At 43.9% G+C, this 16,942-nt stretch overlaps 1 protein-coding gene and 1 long non-coding RNA gene across 12 annotated transcripts; one reads left to right on the forward strand and one right to left on the reverse strand.

Moving 5' to 3' along the window:
* Positions 1-811: 811 nt before the first annotated feature.
* On the reverse strand, positions 812-16,341 carry tpm3 (tropomyosin 3). Of its 11 annotated transcripts, none has more exons than XM_042076840.1 (9): positions 16,092-16,338; positions 14,710-14,835; positions 7,601-7,738; positions 7,016-7,132; positions 6,500-6,570; positions 4,767-4,842; positions 3,371-3,433; positions 3,160-3,229; positions 812-1,006 (listed from the first exon to the last, which is right to left on the reverse strand). In XM_042076840.1, the coding sequence occupies exons 1-9, from the start codon at positions 16,203-16,205 to the stop codon at positions 924-926; spliced, it is 858 nt and encodes a 285-aa protein (XP_041932774.1). In that variant the 5' UTR covers positions 16,206-16,338; the 3' UTR covers positions 812-923. The 11 variants fall into 11 exon arrangements, with proteins under 11 accessions (XP_041932774.1, XP_041932775.1, XP_041932771.1 ...); XM_042076841.1 differs by lacking the exon at positions 4,767-4,842 and adding an exon at positions 5,936-6,011 and having other exon boundaries at positions 814-1,006; positions 16,092-16,335; XM_042076838.1 differs by lacking the exons at positions 812-1,006; positions 14,710-14,835; positions 16,092-16,338 and adding exons at positions 1,036-2,077; positions 2,778-2,856; positions 9,381-10,212 and having other exon boundaries at positions 7,016-7,134; positions 7,605-7,738.
* LOC121695743 lies at positions 3,659-11,142 on the forward strand. The gene is made up of 3 exons (XR_006026149.1): positions 3,659-3,743; positions 6,945-6,949; positions 11,130-11,142. It is a non-coding gene; the product is annotated as an uncharacterized LOC121695743 (long non-coding RNA).
* Positions 16,342-16,942: the final 601 nt, after the last annotated feature.

The following is a 16,942-nucleotide window of genomic DNA, read 5'->3' on the forward strand; positions in this document are numbered from 1 at the left end:
ACAAATATGTCTATGCTCATTTCCATACTGTATATACATCTGCCTATACAGAGTGGACAAGGATCGTCAAGTGTTGAGTGGTAGTAAAAATCATGGACTTTATTTGTTTGTTTGTTTTTTTTTTTTAAAAAAAAGAAGAGATTTAGTTAGTCATTGAACACAGACACAAGCTGTAATAAAGTAATTATATGTAGCAGTGGACATGTTCCAGTTGAAATACTCCTCAATAATTACCATCTCTCCCACTGAGTGTCATCTCTCCGCTCCACTCCACATTTCAGAGGCTGCTCTGTGTTGGCAGTAACATTGCTTGTAGTTGGCTCGCTTGAGCAGCAATGCCTTACGGCTCTCCCAGAGGTACATTACAATGGTATCATGTTTAAAAACAACCCCAAAAAGTTTAAGAGCACTGTGCACATTCATAAAAGTGGCTCTCGAAATTGGCTTGCGTGTTAATAACGCTTAGAATGAAACCACTTCATGCCCAAACGTACACAAAAGATACATGATTACAAAACAAAACTGAAGTGGTCTCCACATACATGAGAAACTACGTGGTTAGAGGCCTTCAGCGGTGGTTTTGGTCCCCAAACTGCTTTTTTTTTTTTTTTTTGGTGCCAAGACAGGTGAGGGTGTTGAGAAAACTGAGAAGGAGTGGGATTACAAGTGGAGAAGGAAGACTGTTAAGCGTTTCAGATGGGGGTCTCTTTTAGCAAACCCAATAACAAGGAGGGAAAGGGACGAACGAGAGAGAGAGAGAGAGAGAGAGAGAGAGAGAGAGAGAGAGAGAGAGAGAGAGAGAGAGAGAGAGAGAGAGAGAGAGAGAGAGAGAGAGAGAGAGAGAGAGAGAGAGAGAGAGAGAGAGAGAGAGAGAGAGACACAGACACAGGAGGGGAGGGTGAGATGTTTGTGCTGCTGATCCCTCAGACGCTGCTGAGGTCCTGCAGGGTTTGTTCCAGGGTGGCGTTGAGCTGAACGTTCTCCTCCTTAGCTTGGGCCACTCGCTCTGCAGCACACAGGGTTTCAAGTGTTAGACATCCAGACGCAAACTCGCTCACCTGGCTGATAGACACGTTCCCTAGAGCTACAGCAGCACCATTATTGGTCTTCTACAAATCCCTGATGTCATTAAACGCAAGTACTGTATAACTATTATTTAGTACTCCTCTCTTCATTTCTCCTCTTCACTCTAAGGGTCTTAGGTTGAAGGTTGATATTTCCCCAAAAGGTGCAGCCTTCATCCCTCAACACTAATACTGTTGTACTTGATATGCTACTTGTCCTTCCCAAACTATACAGTGAGAGAGAGAGACAGTAAACAAATATCCATATTTTATAGGATAGGTTTAAATATGAATGCAGATTAACCAAAACTGCTAAGTACTATGTATGTGTGTGTGTGTGTGTGTCTAATGGTCAATCTGAGACAGGTGCCGCTATCTCGGACTTCTTCGCTCACACTACACACTTACACACACATCCATACACTCATCCCCACTCCCTTATGTATGGTTCCACCTAAAAACCGTCTAATAATCACAGACAGCATCACAGCCACACATGCTCACTTCCGCAAAGACAGACACAACAGACCATCCAGTGAAGAGACAGAGTAAATAAGGAAAAGAAAAAAAGGACACACAAACAATTATTTTTTTTCTTTTTATCCTCCTTTCATTCAAGAACATATGGAACAGGAAAAAGACCAGAGCCCAAGCACCAAAGGAAACAGAAACTGGACAGGCACAGTACAGAGGTCCAATGGGAGCCCAAGCCCCACCCTTATGCGAGGACAATGGGTGAACAAACAGAAGAGAGACAGAGGATAAAAACACAACTAGCAAAAAGGTGACACAACAGACCTGTACAGGTAAAGAAATGAAAACGGACTTCGATCATAAATAATGACAGAATAGACAGACTGGAGAAAGAGACAGAAGGAGAAGAAAAGAGGGGGAATAAGAGAAAAAAGCAAGGGGAAAACCAGGCAGTCGAAATGAAGAGAAGTGGGTGAAGGCCTTTGTCTGAGTTTGAAGAGCCAGACAGCCAGAGAAGAAGAAACTCCTGTGCATCTTATCTGCAAATACAGAGCAGGAACACAGCGCTCAGAATCATATACAGCACTGCTTTATGGTTACGGTTAGTTGGTGAGTACCCACAATGCACAGTGCAACCTTTAGAGTGTGAGTGAGACGACAGCTTTGATAATTAACCTCAGGCTCTAACGCTCTAAAGCCCGGGCACCGCAAACACAGACATGCTAGGCTGACATATACACTTATCAGCTCAGCTCCGCTGGGGGTGACCTTCACTTAAGTGGGTCAGACCGTGTGAGTGCTGCCTCTGAGGTACCCCAAACACATTACTGCTCCCTACCACACCTGGCAGAACTCCTCAACGGCATTCTGGGGTAAACTGACTACAGAGGATTCACCCCAATCAAGGGCACTGTTATCATTTCCTGTCTTTAACTGGGTGTCGTCGATGTCGTTATTCAGGAGTTAAACTACAGCTGGACAAATAGAGTCTAAAAAAAAAAAGACTAGACACAATAAAGTACCCTGTTGGTGGCAACAACGCTGTACTGTCACTGTAACTCTAAAAACACCCACAAAGGCTCCACTTTTGCACGGTCAGCTATGACAGACTGCGTCACCAGTACTGCAACAGGCATGTCTGAACTCATAACACCGTTATGTTACATCTCCGTTACACACACACACACACACACACACACACACACACACACACAGCACACAAAAGGACAAAGTAATTACATGGAAGTCATGTCGTTGAGAGCATGGTCCAGCTCCTCACTAATGGCCTTATACTTCAGTTTCTGAGCATACAGCTCATCTGTCCATCACAAGAGAGGGAAAATAAAAGAGAGAAAGAAAGAAAGAAAGAAAGAAAGAAAGAAAGAAAGAAAGGCCACAGAGAGAAATGGACGAGTGGGAGAGACAGAGAGGAGGTGAAGCGAAAGGAAGAATGGGAGAGAAAAGGAGAGGGAAAAAGAACACAGGAGGGAAATCAGTTGTGAAGCAGGAAAAGGCACAAGAGGACCTCCAGGCAGGATGGACCCCCGAGGAAGGAAAGAGCAGACACGTGATGAGAGAATGATAGAACAAAAAAAAAAAGAGGAAAGACGAAAAGTTTTACCTTCCAGGTCATCAATGGTCTTCTCCAGTTTAGCCACAGACCTCTCTGCAAACTCAGCACGAGTCTCAGCCTGAAACAAACAAACAAACAAACAAACAAACAAATAAATAAATACAGACACACACACACAAATAAATACACACTTATTATTTTCACACACTTTAGACAACAGAAATGCTTTGTGCGTGGGAAGTGGTGAGATGTGACTTGCCTCTTTCAGTTTATCAGTCAATATCTTGATCTCTTCCTCATATTTGTCCTCTTTCTGAGAGTACTGCAGAAAAAAAGGATGACACAATCAGTGAGTTACACACACACACACACACACACACACACACTCTTTTATAATACCCAGTTTTTTTCTTCTAAGGAAAACTGATGTTAACTGATATCCTGTGTCCATGCATCACTACCATTTCAGCAACCTAATCAACAGCTACACACTTAGAAAGGGGACCTGCTGTTAACATTGCACACCCTGCGTGAGTGCGCGTTAGAATAGTGATTCTCTTCTGGGAGCTGAGACCATGTAGATACTTAGTGGTTTACTGCAGTGGAAACTGACACAGCTCTGATATATATATGTATGTGTGTGTGTGTGTGTGTGTGTGTGTGTGTACAGCTGGGCTAGGTGTTGTGCTGATGCCAGGGACTAAAAGCACATCAGGGCTTGTCCACTGGAATGTGGCTGGAACAGTCACAAACACAAACAGACGCCTCAGTTTGTGTGTGTGTGTGTCATGGCTTTAAGCTGCCTTGTTTCTTTTGGAATCTTAATTTTCTCTCGCCGAAAAAAGTCTGTATAATTTCTAAGCATTGTGTTCCAGCTATATTTTTACGTGCGTGAGTATAACCGAAAATAATCGGAGGGACTTTCCACAGCAAAGCTACTTCAACCCTTCACTGAATTTCAACTTTATGAACCCGGGATTTCCGCCTCTGCTGTGCACATTCAGGCATTTTCTGGGAGGTGATTAGACTGAACACGGGCCTGTAACATCTTCAAGAGAATTTACACTGACAGGTCAGTCATGCATTTTAAGGTGCATCGCAGTGATTCTCATCAACACCCTAAGCAGATAACTATCTCTATGTAGTAGACTTAATACCTCCCTCCCCTCATACTGACAGTAATTAAATCCATTCCATGGAATTTAATTGCATGTAAATGGGTATTTGAGGAGTCACATTCCACATCACTCCACACAGCCAATCACTGACATGATGGGTAGAGACGTTATCCAATCACAGGGCTCCAATAGAGGGTGTACGTCATATGCCATGACATCTCTGGCCTTTTGGTATGGATAATAAAGCAAAGGTGGATAGGCCAGTGATACAGGAAACACATTCTTGTTAGATGTGCATGACTGCACAGAAGTATTAAATCTAGAGTCCATCAACTGCAAAATACAGAGCTCAACTGACGGTGGATAAATGCTCTTTCAACAGATACAGGGCTAAACCTATCAAAATGGGAACTTGAGTATCTCAGTAGACCTAACCCCCCCCCCCCCCACCACCCCCACCCCTCTCACTCTACACACCCCACATAATTGGATCCATGCACACACACATGCAGGAACAGCCCCCGGAGCCAGTGGTACCTTTTCGGCCTGGGCCTCCAGGCTCTTAAGATTATTGGTGACATTTTTCAGCTCCTCCTCAAGCTCGGCACACTTACTGCACCGAGGACGGCCATTTTGATGAGAGGCAACATACGAGCATAGAGAGGAAGAGGTCATGAAAAGGCAGGTGAGGGAAAAAAAGCCATCAGAGGGAACATTTGAAGGGACAGACACAAACACTGGAAGGAAGAAAGAGTGAGAGGCAAGTAAAGTGGAAAAAAGGCTTAAGTGATACAACAGCATTACAAGGGTGGTATGTCAGAGTGTGGCTGTTACAGGGAGTGTCCGTCATACACAGACCTGTGATAAGAAGCTGGAAGTGGTCTACTACTGTTGGTGATCATGTAAGATTCCAGTGACTTAGAAAGACTTGTGTTGCTGGTGTCCTACAGAATTAAATGTATTGTAGTTGCACATGTGTGTGTGTGTGTGTGTGTGTTCTGTGGAATTAAACAAGCTCTGGCTCAAGTCAAGTGGCACCTTAAAGCATGCTTAGACAAGGCAGAAAGCTGTGAAGCATACAAACATGCTAAGCTAAACAAGGTAACACAATCCATGCAGAGATAAGGAGTGACTTCAGAAAAGAGCAGGCTGGCTTCTGCCCTCAGGACAATAAGGTGTGTCTGTGGTTCTGATTAAGAGAGCCAGGAGGGAGGGAGGGAGATAGTGAAAGTGAGAGAGTGAGTGACAGTAACAGAAGCATGAGACAAGAACAAGAACAAGGCAGAAAAAAAAGGCAGTCCTTGGGAGAGAGAGAGAGTAGAAAGGGCGGATAAAAGGTGAGGAAGTAAAAAGGGTACAGCGTGAGACCCCTTAAAGGTAGTGAAGAAAGATGGCCGTCTCTGAGGAGTGCAGGGACTTCATCTCCGGCTACAATGTGAAAGTCATCACAGGAAGCCCCCACACTAACGCTCACTCCATCTTCACACAGGCACACATCCCCACACCATCACCATTTCTTTCACCCTCAACTCCACACGAGGCTCTCATAAAGAAAAAAAACCCAAGCTGAACCCCACTGGCTGATATGGAACTGCAAACCTTGTAACAACATCATTTCATTCATTCATGTGCAAACACTTTCTCTCTCACACTCACTCTGTGTCAGTCTCTCTTTTTTTTGTTACACACACACACACACACACTACCTTGTCCTCAGAAACCTGCAGGCTCTTCATTGTTTGGTCCAGTCCCCTAAGTTCCTCCTCCAGACCCTTGGCAGCGCTGTTAGTGCAGGGGAGAGGTCGCAGCATCACCAGGGCAGGGCGCAGGGCAGCATGCACACATCCAACCAAACCACCGGCCAACAACAGGAGAGGGGTGGGGTGGGGGCAGAATGTAGGTCATACCCAAACCCATGCAGGAGCACACGTGCACACACACACACACAGGTATTTGGTTATGAAGGGAATCACTGTTGTCATGCAAATGAGGGCATTTTTTCTCATGAGGGGAGAACAATAGGGACCAGGCTTATTATGGGATGGCCCGTCAGATGAGTCTGGGTGGCTGAATGTTTTTGAAAGAGATTCCAGCCCAGAATTACTGCACTCATCCTGGAATGTGTGCTCTGTTCAGTAACAGCTGTATGTGGCCATGGAGGTTTGGATCCTTGCACTGTCAATTGAAGGGGCCTATATATGGAAACAATCAGTTTGTGTGTGTGTGTTTATATATATACACATGTGTGTGTGTGTGTAAAATTGACTCACGCCTCGGACAGCTCTGCCCTCTCCTCTGTACGCTCCAGCTCTCCCTCAACAATCACCAGCTTACGGGCAACCTGCATTCACAGAGAGAGAGAGAGAGAGAGAGAGAGAAAGAGAAAGAGAAAGAGAAAGAGAGAGAGAGAGAGAGAGAGAAAGAGAAAGGAGAAAGAGAAAGAGAAAGAGAAAGAGAAAGAGAAAGAGAAAGAGAAAGAGAAAGAGAGAGAGAGAGAGAGAGAGAGAGAGAGAGAGAGAGAGAGAAAGAGAGAGAAAGAGAGAAAGAGAGAAAGAGAGAAAGAGAGAAGAGAAGAGAGAGAGAGAGAGAGAGAGAGAGAGAAGAGAGAAAGAGAAAGAGAAAGAGAAAGAGAAAGAGAAAGAGAAAGAGAGAGAAAGAGAAAGAGAAAGAGAAAGAGAGAGAGAGAGAGAGAGAGAGAGAGAGAGAGAGAGAGAGATATAGTGAGCCATGGATGTTTCTCATTACTGAGTAATCTGTGTACATGAGTGCATGTTTTGAACACTCACCTCTTCGTACTTGCGGTCAGCCTCCTCAGCGATGTGCTTGGCCTCCTTCAGCTGGATCTCCTGCAGCTCCATCTTCTCCTCGTCCTTCATGGCCCTGTTCTCAATCACCTTCATCCCCTCTGTCACAGAGAGAGAGAGAGAGAGATTGAGAGAGAGAGGATTCATTTGTGTGGGAATTGAGATGGTGAACATATGTCCTGCGTGTGCCCAGGTTCCATTGGGTTTTTTTGTCACCATTTGGAAAACGTTTCCATGCCTTTTCAAGGATCTTTAATTCCAATGACGCTTCACAACGGATAAACAAAATTATGTAATTTACTCCACTAAATTAGTTCAATAATTACTGAATAAATATTAAACTTTTATTATCTATTAGACAACCTTTTCCAGTCTTTTTCGAATAGGCTTGTTTTGATTGACTATATCGATTCAAGCAGAAATTGCACTGTACATCATCATTGTACTTCTATGAACTTGCTGAATTTCATGACTTTTTTTAAAGCCTGGAAAATGGGATCTCCATGGCTGTGGGAATCCTATTTATGTGTACATTCAGATTTGTCAATGTCTTGGGTGAATGCACACGCACCTCTCGCTCTCATCAGCGGCCTTCTCAGCCTCCTCAAGCTTCTGCAGGGCAGTGGCCAGACGCTCCTGAGCCCGGTCCAGCTCCTCCTCAACCAGCTGGATACGCCTGTTCAGAGAGGCTACCTCTGCCTCAGCCTGAGAGAGGGATAGAAGAAACAATGGAAGGAAGAGAGGATAAAAAAAGAACAGAGAGGATTAACAAGAGACACATGGCCAAGAGTAGGCGAGAAAGAGAGGCTGACAGAATGGGACCGGGAGAGAACAACCGATACACATATCTAATAAAAACCCGAGGAGAGGACAACCGACACAAAACTGACCCTGCATTCTTCTGCCAGAAAAGGACAAACATTTGCTCGACATTTTAATGACATTCAAGTCCATGGTTTACATGAACTTTATGCTGCCATTCATGTTTGTGCAGGTGTCTCCAACATTTCATACTGACAAGCTTAGCTGTGCTGAGATTATATAATGGAAAAGCCTATTCCCAGTGGTATGGCCTACCACAAAGAAAGGAGTGAGTGAGGTAATGATAAATATTGATACATTCCTTTATTGTGTAATCCTCCCTCTTTCAAGCTGAAAACACTAATTACAACAAATTGTGAAATTGCAACAAAACTGAATGATTCGGCAACACCCTTGCTCTTACAGAATCACAGTTAACCATTGCGCAGCGTCAGCTGTGCGAAAGCTTTACTGTTGCTGTAGTTACTAGTCCCGAAACCCGGATATTACGACATCGCTACAAACTGAGAATTTCGCTCCTAATAAGGCGGTGAGGAATCTAGGGTGAGTCTGTCTGGCACGTTGATTCGCCGGGCATGTTTGAATGAAGATAAGCACTTTCAACCAGATGATTATGCAATATAACAAAACTCCTCTGCATACATTAAAAACTCTTTGGTGAGAATGAGAATAGGTTACCTGATCGGGTCTGTAGGTATAGAACAGCTTGTAAGACACTGGACAGGTGCCAGTGCAAGTAATAACCTACCAACTAGTCTGTGTTAAATGGCTTAAATAAGTCGGTCATGTGTGTGTGTGTAGGCCTAAGTAATCGTTTTTATTATGACATTACACCTAAATAAGAAAGAAAAAAAATGTTATCTTTATCGGGTCTTTTTTTGTCTGGTCAAGATCCGACGACTTGGAATTCTTTGCACTGGGAGCGGTGAAATATGATGACAGAGAAAAGCCAATTAGCCTAACGCTAGAGAAAACACAGTTTTGCTTTGTTTTTTACTTTAATATAGAGTCATACTGGCCACCCATCAACAACGTTTGGGCCTTCCATCCGGAACGCGCCCAGTTCAGATGTGTCATATAAGCTCATGCCAGCTAATTCCAGCAAGTCGGAAAAGTCATCCTCTTTACAAGAAATTGGCTATCTATTTTTCAACGTTCCAGAGTTTCGGTTACTAAGTAGCATAGCCGATAACTTCAATGGTGGACAAGATGTGCAAGTCACACAAATTTCAGAAACAGTCAAAAAAGTGTAAGTAACAAAATAAAAATCAGAACAAAATGAATCTGAACGTAGTCTAATTAAAATCTCTATATTTGCGATAAACTCCTCGCCTGTCCACCAATTCCAGTGGTAGGGTATCACGCAGCTTTTACAAATGCATAGCATACGCCTCCAACAAAAAAGCATATGCCCTTCATTAGGAAAGAACTCCTCCGAAACGCAACAATGTAACTACAGACGAACATTAGATAACAACCAGATCTCGGTTACTTAAATGTAACTAAATGAGTTAGACTACTTTACCTGTTCTCTCGAGCGTTTCTCCTCCTCGACCTGTCTCTGCAAAATCTCGGCTCTCTCCTCTGCCTCATCTGCTTGTTGCTGTAAAACTTTGATTTTTCTCTTAACCGCATCGATGCTGTTGATTCCGGCCATATTTGTGCTCTTTTAAAACTAATGTAGTGGTCGAGAATGGTGTCCTATCGACTTGAATGGGGCAGAAGGGTGGACCAAGAGAATGGGGGGAGAAAAATGACGGCGGCACCAACGCCCCGCCAACAAGTCAAACGCAGACAGTGATGCGAGTAGGCTATCGGATGGCCGTTTTTATCCAAAACGCTCTTCCCCTCTCGCAATTCCGTGAAGTTATAGGATTGCCAGGCCGACTAATCTAAAGTTAGAAAATGACAAAGCTCAACTTGAACGGTAAACTCAAGAAAAATGAAATAGTTTGAACGCTGGTGTTAGCCAGGAAACACCTAAAGTTGGAGAAGCGCTAGTTTTCCCTCAGACGTGGCAAGCGTTTTTTATTTCTTCGCTTCCGTTGTGAAAGTCCTATCTACTTAGATCGATACCACGTTGCGATGCAACTGTTTTTCATTCAAAATAAATGAGTTAAACGGTAGTTCGTGCGGTAGCAGTGCAGTCGATTCCCCTCCCTTTCTATCGTCTCACTTCATTCTTTGCCTGAAGTACTCCTTTTTCAACCAACTTCCGCCTTACTCCACCCAGTCTCCGACGGATAGGACAGACAATGATTGGAATGCTGATCCAGGAACAGTCTCAGTTCAGTTTTTCCATCTCCCTAGATTATTGGTGCAAACACCGGTTCTGATCTGTCGTCAGTTTTAAGGTGGAGTCCCTGGGGACACCCACACGTTATTACACGTGTCGGCAGGTAAAGTGCGTAAGCAACTAGAGGATCAATCATTTTGTCATTTTAGGCCACTCCCAGGTAACTTTGGGCAAGGCGTTTTGTCCGAGCACACTTGGCCTATCGTCTATATTTTGGAAAGAAACTCAAATGGAGACGTCCTCTGGGAGTTGACATATACAACACAATCTTAACGGTAAAAGCAGTGACCTGAGAAAATAGCAGAAGCCTACAGGTAGTCGTCCAGGATTTGGCTACCACTAGTTTATTTTCATGAAAGTATGGCCTATTTAGCAAGGGTGTTCCAGTAGCCTATAATAGGCTAGCTGATGTCCAGAATTATGTCACAGAATTACGCAAAGGTAGGTTGCTCAGAAGTATTTGTGTTTGCTTTTTTATTATTATTGGGAATTGCATTTGCCTATAAGCCTATGTAGCCTATAAACATCTTGCTAATTATTCTCATATCATTATTCTGCCGTGTCAACACAGTCAAGTAGGCTATCCATCACTTTCTAGCATCCTTGACACACACACACACACACACACACACACACACACCATATCATGCAGGCCCACCAAGTAGGACACATGGGGAAGGCTGATACCAGCTACATGTCATGGTCTGTGGTTGTATTGTATCTACCAGTACACAGACAGCCACAGAAGAAAATAAACACTTCCGAAGTAGCCATGTGCTATGATGTTTTAACCATCCGAAAGTATACTCTGGTCTTTCACACCAAAGTGTTACATCCCTTGTCTGTAATTTGCCATCTTAATACAGGTCTGGCGATAAAAATGATGATGTAATGCCATTAAAACATAGCTACATTATATCCATTTGAAACTGTAATGTTAATGTTAGGACTATTCAGCCTTGCTTCTGCAAATATCAGTATATATATATATTGATGATAACCATACTGTATTTTAAGGCCAGAAAATAGAAGCTGCATCCAGAGAAGTTGAAAATGTAAGTAGACAAGGTTGGACAAAACACACACTCATAAAACTGAGCACTCAATGTGTTGTGAAATCAAACGCAGAATTGGGCTATACAATCTAGATCAGATAGTCAATGTAGGCTACCAATTAATCAATGAAATAACTTTTTTTAGACTTTGAGCTTATCAGTGTAAGCACATGCTAAAATATAAATGCAATATTCAGTCTACAATGTATCTGTCTACATTCTCAAGCTTTGTTGCACAATTTCCTGTGTGGCAGTTTGGTTGCGTGATCATGATTGCTTTCATGTGATAAGTGATCTCTAGACATGCACTATTACAACTCTACCAGCAGGTGGCGTTGCTGAATAGATGTTGGAATTAGATTGCAACTGGGTACATCACTTAAAAATGTTCATAAATGTTTGACTCCTTCATCTTACACATTTAAATAAATGAACTTGAATTCATTTCAACGTGAAATTATCAGAATGCAAATTATGCAAATTATCACAATGCAAATGATTTTCAAATCTTTGAGTAAATTGGCATGATTTCTCTGCCATTCAACCTTCTGTGGGATTGGAAGAAAAGGAGAGTGCTGCGTTGGGTCAATTGTTTGAAGAAAACATCAGGTGCTCATCAGAAAGGACATGAGAACTTTAAAAAAATCCGAGGCACACTGATATTGATGAAAAAAGTTTAAGACTACCACCTTCAACAAGGAACCTATGGGGCCTTCACACTGTGGGGATAGTCACAATCTAAAAATTGAACTTCTGTAGGATTTGCTTGTAAACATGAACTTCTTTCACCTTGCATTCAGAGGTTGCTGTAAAGGCCTAGTCCTGACTTATTAGATTCTCACACCTAAAGCTGCAAAGAAAGTCCACAAGTCTTTAATTTAACTCTGTAATGTGTCAAGATAATCCCTTCTTTACGCCTGTGTGTGAGAGTATGTTTGTGTGTGTCCATGACCATGAACATTCACCTTATTTAGACCTTATGTGAGTACTCAACCACACACACACACACACACACGCACACACACACACACACACACACACACACACACACACAGGCAGACAGACACACACACACGCGCACACACACACACACACAGACACACACACACACACACAGACACGCACGCACGCACGCACGCACACACACATACACACACACACACACACACACACACACACACATAAATAGATAAAGAGAGAAGAAGGGAGAGAGAAACACACCACGCTAAACATACAGCACATATATACATTCACATAATAACACACACACACACACACACCTTTGTGTCTCATTCACACATTCACAGACGTTCATAAACATTTACAAATACAAATACAAACACACACACACACACACACACAAAGGCAGTATTATATGTTGTATACAGCATGTGGCACACATGCCCTTCACCCTATGAATGCTCCTCATATCTGGGCAGTGATACAGTGGCCTTTCAGGGCCAATTACTCAAGATCGTTGGCTATGTTTCAGGTATTTACTGCTGGACGGATCAACATAGAGCTGTGAGAGTGTGTGTGTTTGTGCACGTGTGTGTTAGTGCATGTGTGTGTTTGGCATGTGGCTAAAAGCTACAGCACTCAGCAGCAGGGAAATGGCCAGCAAATGAAAGCAGAACAGAGGACATTGGCCGCTCCATTTACCCACATAACTCATGTCCTCAGGCTGATCCAGATGACACTTAAATTTAGTCTGTTTGCTTTTCTGAGACAGTCAAGAGGGAGAGGCAGGCGTGTGCCTGCGGCTGTCTATGCACCAACTGGGAGGAAGAAGACGCTGCTGCTGCTGCTGCTGCTGCGGTGGTACAGCTCTGGCAGATGGATACAACTCAGACATCCAGAGCTAATTTCATACTGCACGAACTCTAAAGTAAAGCTTATGGCAACAAATGTTCCTGGTGATTTAGACAATGTTTGGATTTTCCTAAGCACGGCAGGAATGGATGTCTCAGTGTCTGTGACCTTTGATAAACCTCTCTCTCTCTCTGTCACACTGTCAAAATATCCTGATGACCATGACCCTGACCTGGCCGGTCAAGACATGGGCTTTAGTAGATATTATGGGATGCTGCACAGATAGTTACATGAATGTCTCGTTTTAACTTTCTTTGCATTTCATTATTTATCTTCATCTCTCTGGCATTGTCAAACACACCCACATATTCATACATACACAAGCATACATCTACCCTCTCTCTCTCTCTCTCTCTCCTACTCTCACACAGACACACACATTATCTCTCTCTCTTAAAGCCCTACGGTATGTAGTCCGTGCTTAGCCTCTCCACTCGAAGGCCAAGTATTAGTGAGACAGACAGTATGGTGACAGGTGTTCCCCTGCTATATCCAGGTACCTGACACAATAAATCACCTCCAACAAGGCAACACCAGTACAAAAAGACAGGTGAGGCGAAGTAGTAAGTTGTATCGATAGAGTACCTAAGATTTGGTGAAGTCACTGGCACTGATGCCATTTTCAACACATTTCACATTGCGAAGCTGTGTAAATGTTCAACATTACACATGGTTGGGGGGGGGCACTGTGGCGCAACAGGCTACAGTGGTCATACCATGTATGGGCCCAAGTGTCCATGGGGACCCAGGTTCGAATCTAACCTGCGGTTGTATCCCGATCCCTCCCCATCTCACTCACTTCCTGTCAGTCTTTACTGTCCTATCCAAATAAAAGGCAAAAAGCCCAAAACATATAGGCATACTTAAAAACATTACACTTTCATTTTCAACATTTTGCTTGCAAATGGTATATTTTAAGTACTCAACAAGATCTGTTTCCGATCAGGGCGACATCTGACCTGGGGTCAGTGGCTCTCTGTGTGTGTAAGCGGGCCGATCTTCCACAACCCCTGACCTGAGGTGTGCGCTAGAAAGGGCACCAAAGCTCACCAAGACTCACTGAACCCAGTGATTTATGTCCATGGCGACCTTGCTTGTTGTCTGAGCCTGATATGAGGTGTGGTTTTTGCATGCGCGGCTCTGAGAATGTTCTACATGCACTCCGTAACGACTCGTAATCATTAATCATTTGGGGCATTTAACAACGCCAGTGGCCTTGAGGTGAGAGGGACTGTGCGGTGGCCTTAAGCTCCACGACTCTAAAATAGACTGCTGGCCCCAAGTGGCACAGAGGGGATTGGGAGCAAGAACGTCACGATGGTGCCCGATTTCATCTGATAGTGGGGATCCTGTGTGTGTGTGTGTGTGTGTCTGTGTGTGTGTGTGTGTAAGAGAGAGGGGGGGGGGACTAAATGAGAATAGAGATGGAGACAGAGGGATTGTGTGATGTCCAGATGACATCATGTCCAGAAAGAAGGGATGCAGTGAGCAGCTGTAGAGAGCTAAACAGAATGAGAGGAATGGCAGGAGGGGCCCTAAAATGGGGTGTGTATCTTTAGGATGAGCTCTCTCTCTCTCTCTCTCTGTGTGTGTGTATGTGTGTGTGTGTGTTTGTGTGTGTGCGGACTCACATCAGCAGCCTTCTTCTCTGACATCTCCAGTTTCTCCTGAGCGTCCTTGAGCGCCTCTGAGTACTTATCCAACTCATCCTCAGTCCCCTTCAGCTTCTTTGTCATCTGAAGCAACTCATCCTCATGCTGAATGACAGTGAGGGAGAGAGAGAGAGAGAGAGAAGGGGAAAAAAGAAAGATGCAGGAGAAAACAAGGAAAGACTAAATGGTTAGACTGAGCTAAAAATACATGAGGAACAAATGGAAAGAAATACAATCTCTCTCTTTCTCTCTGTCTCTCTCACTCACACACACATACATACACACACACACACACACACACACACATACACACACAGACAAGTGGACATATTCCGAAAGTGAATTGGAAATAATTTGCCAGACTTTGCCAAATAGGGACATTGTCTTTCCTCCTTTTCCAACATCCTGACTCTGGGAAGGCGTTTGGCACCAAAACCCAAGTAGCCACCAGTTCCGCCTCCCCCTCAGGAGAAGCACTGGGGTGATTGACAGGTTTGGCGAGGCTGTGTTTCAGCGCCATGCAGCTATAAATACTGCCCGCGGATTAGCCTAGCCCCGTCAGATGCCCACTGTAAGCCACACATGTTTATCAACCTACCCCCAGCCCTCCGCATTGTTTCCGTGGGGATATCACTGCCCCCTGTAGAGGCTTAGAGGGATTGGGGTGGCATTGAGGGCAGGGTTTGGGTTTCAGGCCTCCTTCATCTGGCAGCTACATCCCTTCTCTAGATGTTCTTTTCTCCATCTTGCAAAGACCTGGGTGTAGACTCCTGTAACCTTAACTAAATCCCGAACCTGATCTCATCAAGTAATTAATCACTCATGTAGCCCTAATGTTGATCCCATTCTGGCATAATGTCCTTTAAACTGAAAATCATGGGAGAGACTTATAAATGTTCGTCCTCCTTACTCTCCATGACAAAACTATCTATTTTCTTGTATTTTAATTCATTAACCTAAATTGACTCAAGGAAATATAGCCCATGTGAACACAGTTATGCTGGCTATAGTAGCATGAACATTTGGTAATTAAAATGATATTAAAATGTAGACTTAGATAACACTGATAATAATTCTATATACTATCTTAATTTTTGGTTAACCCTTAAAGGAGTACCGTCACACCGGTGTGACGGGAATGTTGAGAAATGAACGTTCTTAAGAATATCTGGGTTCATTGAATTCAACATAGAATTTTAGAACCTACAATTGTTGCGGAACTTAGAATGTTCAAAAACCTACACTTTTGATCAATGAGATCTCTTTCAGCCACTCTCTCTACCCCGTACTGACCCCATACCCCCCTCTCTCTTTCACTCTTTCTCTATCCTTCCATCATTCTTCAGCCCTGTCTCATTAACCTGTTTGCTTGTGTCCTCGGCTGCCTTCTTGTCTATCTCGGCCTGCTCAGCCTGGTCCAGGGCGTTCTCCTTATCCAGCTTGAGCATCAGCATCTTCTTCTTGACGGCCTCCATCTTGGCAGTTCTTCCACAGGCGCCGACGCCGCTTCAACCACAGTAACGAGAGTGAGACGAAGAGGAGGAGGAGGAAGAAGAAGGAAAGGAGAGTGAGTTGGATGTTGGGGCAGAGAAAGAGAGGGATGGAGACAGAGGTAGAGATAGGGAGCAAGTCTCACTGAAGGGCAGACAAAAGGCATTTATATAGAAGGGGGAGTGGCCAGACCTTCTTCATCCAGGCCTTTGGGCACAAACTCCACCCAGATAAAAGATTGGCCCCTCCCATTCCACAAATAATCTTACTCCAAGCCTGAATTGTTAGTAAAAGTTGCACACTCTTTTTCTATATTTCATTCTTTCATCTCCTCTTTCAACTATCACATCAATCTGAGATTCCTTTCCTCATCCTGTCAGCTTGTTGTTCCACAAAAATGACAGAGGGAGTGTAGGGGGAGAAGAGTGGATGTCCCCAGCTATTAACAGACAATGCCAAGCCTGCTATTCTTGTCCAGCACAGCTGCATGGCTTGCATGTTTGGTTATATACAAAAGCGCATGTCTGTCCATCTGTGCATGGATGTGTGTGTGTGTGTGTGTGTGAGAGAGAGAGAGAGGATTTGTCCGTGTGGCTATGTGTGTTAGGAGGAGCACCGTTTGATGAACTGTCAGCGCCCCATTTGCTAGTGGATGTAAGAGAGTTTCTTTATGGCGTGGCCCCATGGTTACTATGGTTGCTGCTGTTTTTGGTGTCTCCCA

The sequence above is a fragment of the Alosa sapidissima genome, chromosome 21 (assembly GCF_018492685.1).
Source record: "Alosa sapidissima isolate fAloSap1 chromosome 21, fAloSap1.pri, whole genome shotgun sequence".
In the NCBI taxonomy this organism is placed as follows: Eukaryota; Metazoa; Chordata; class Actinopteri; order Clupeiformes; family Clupeidae; genus Alosa; species Alosa sapidissima.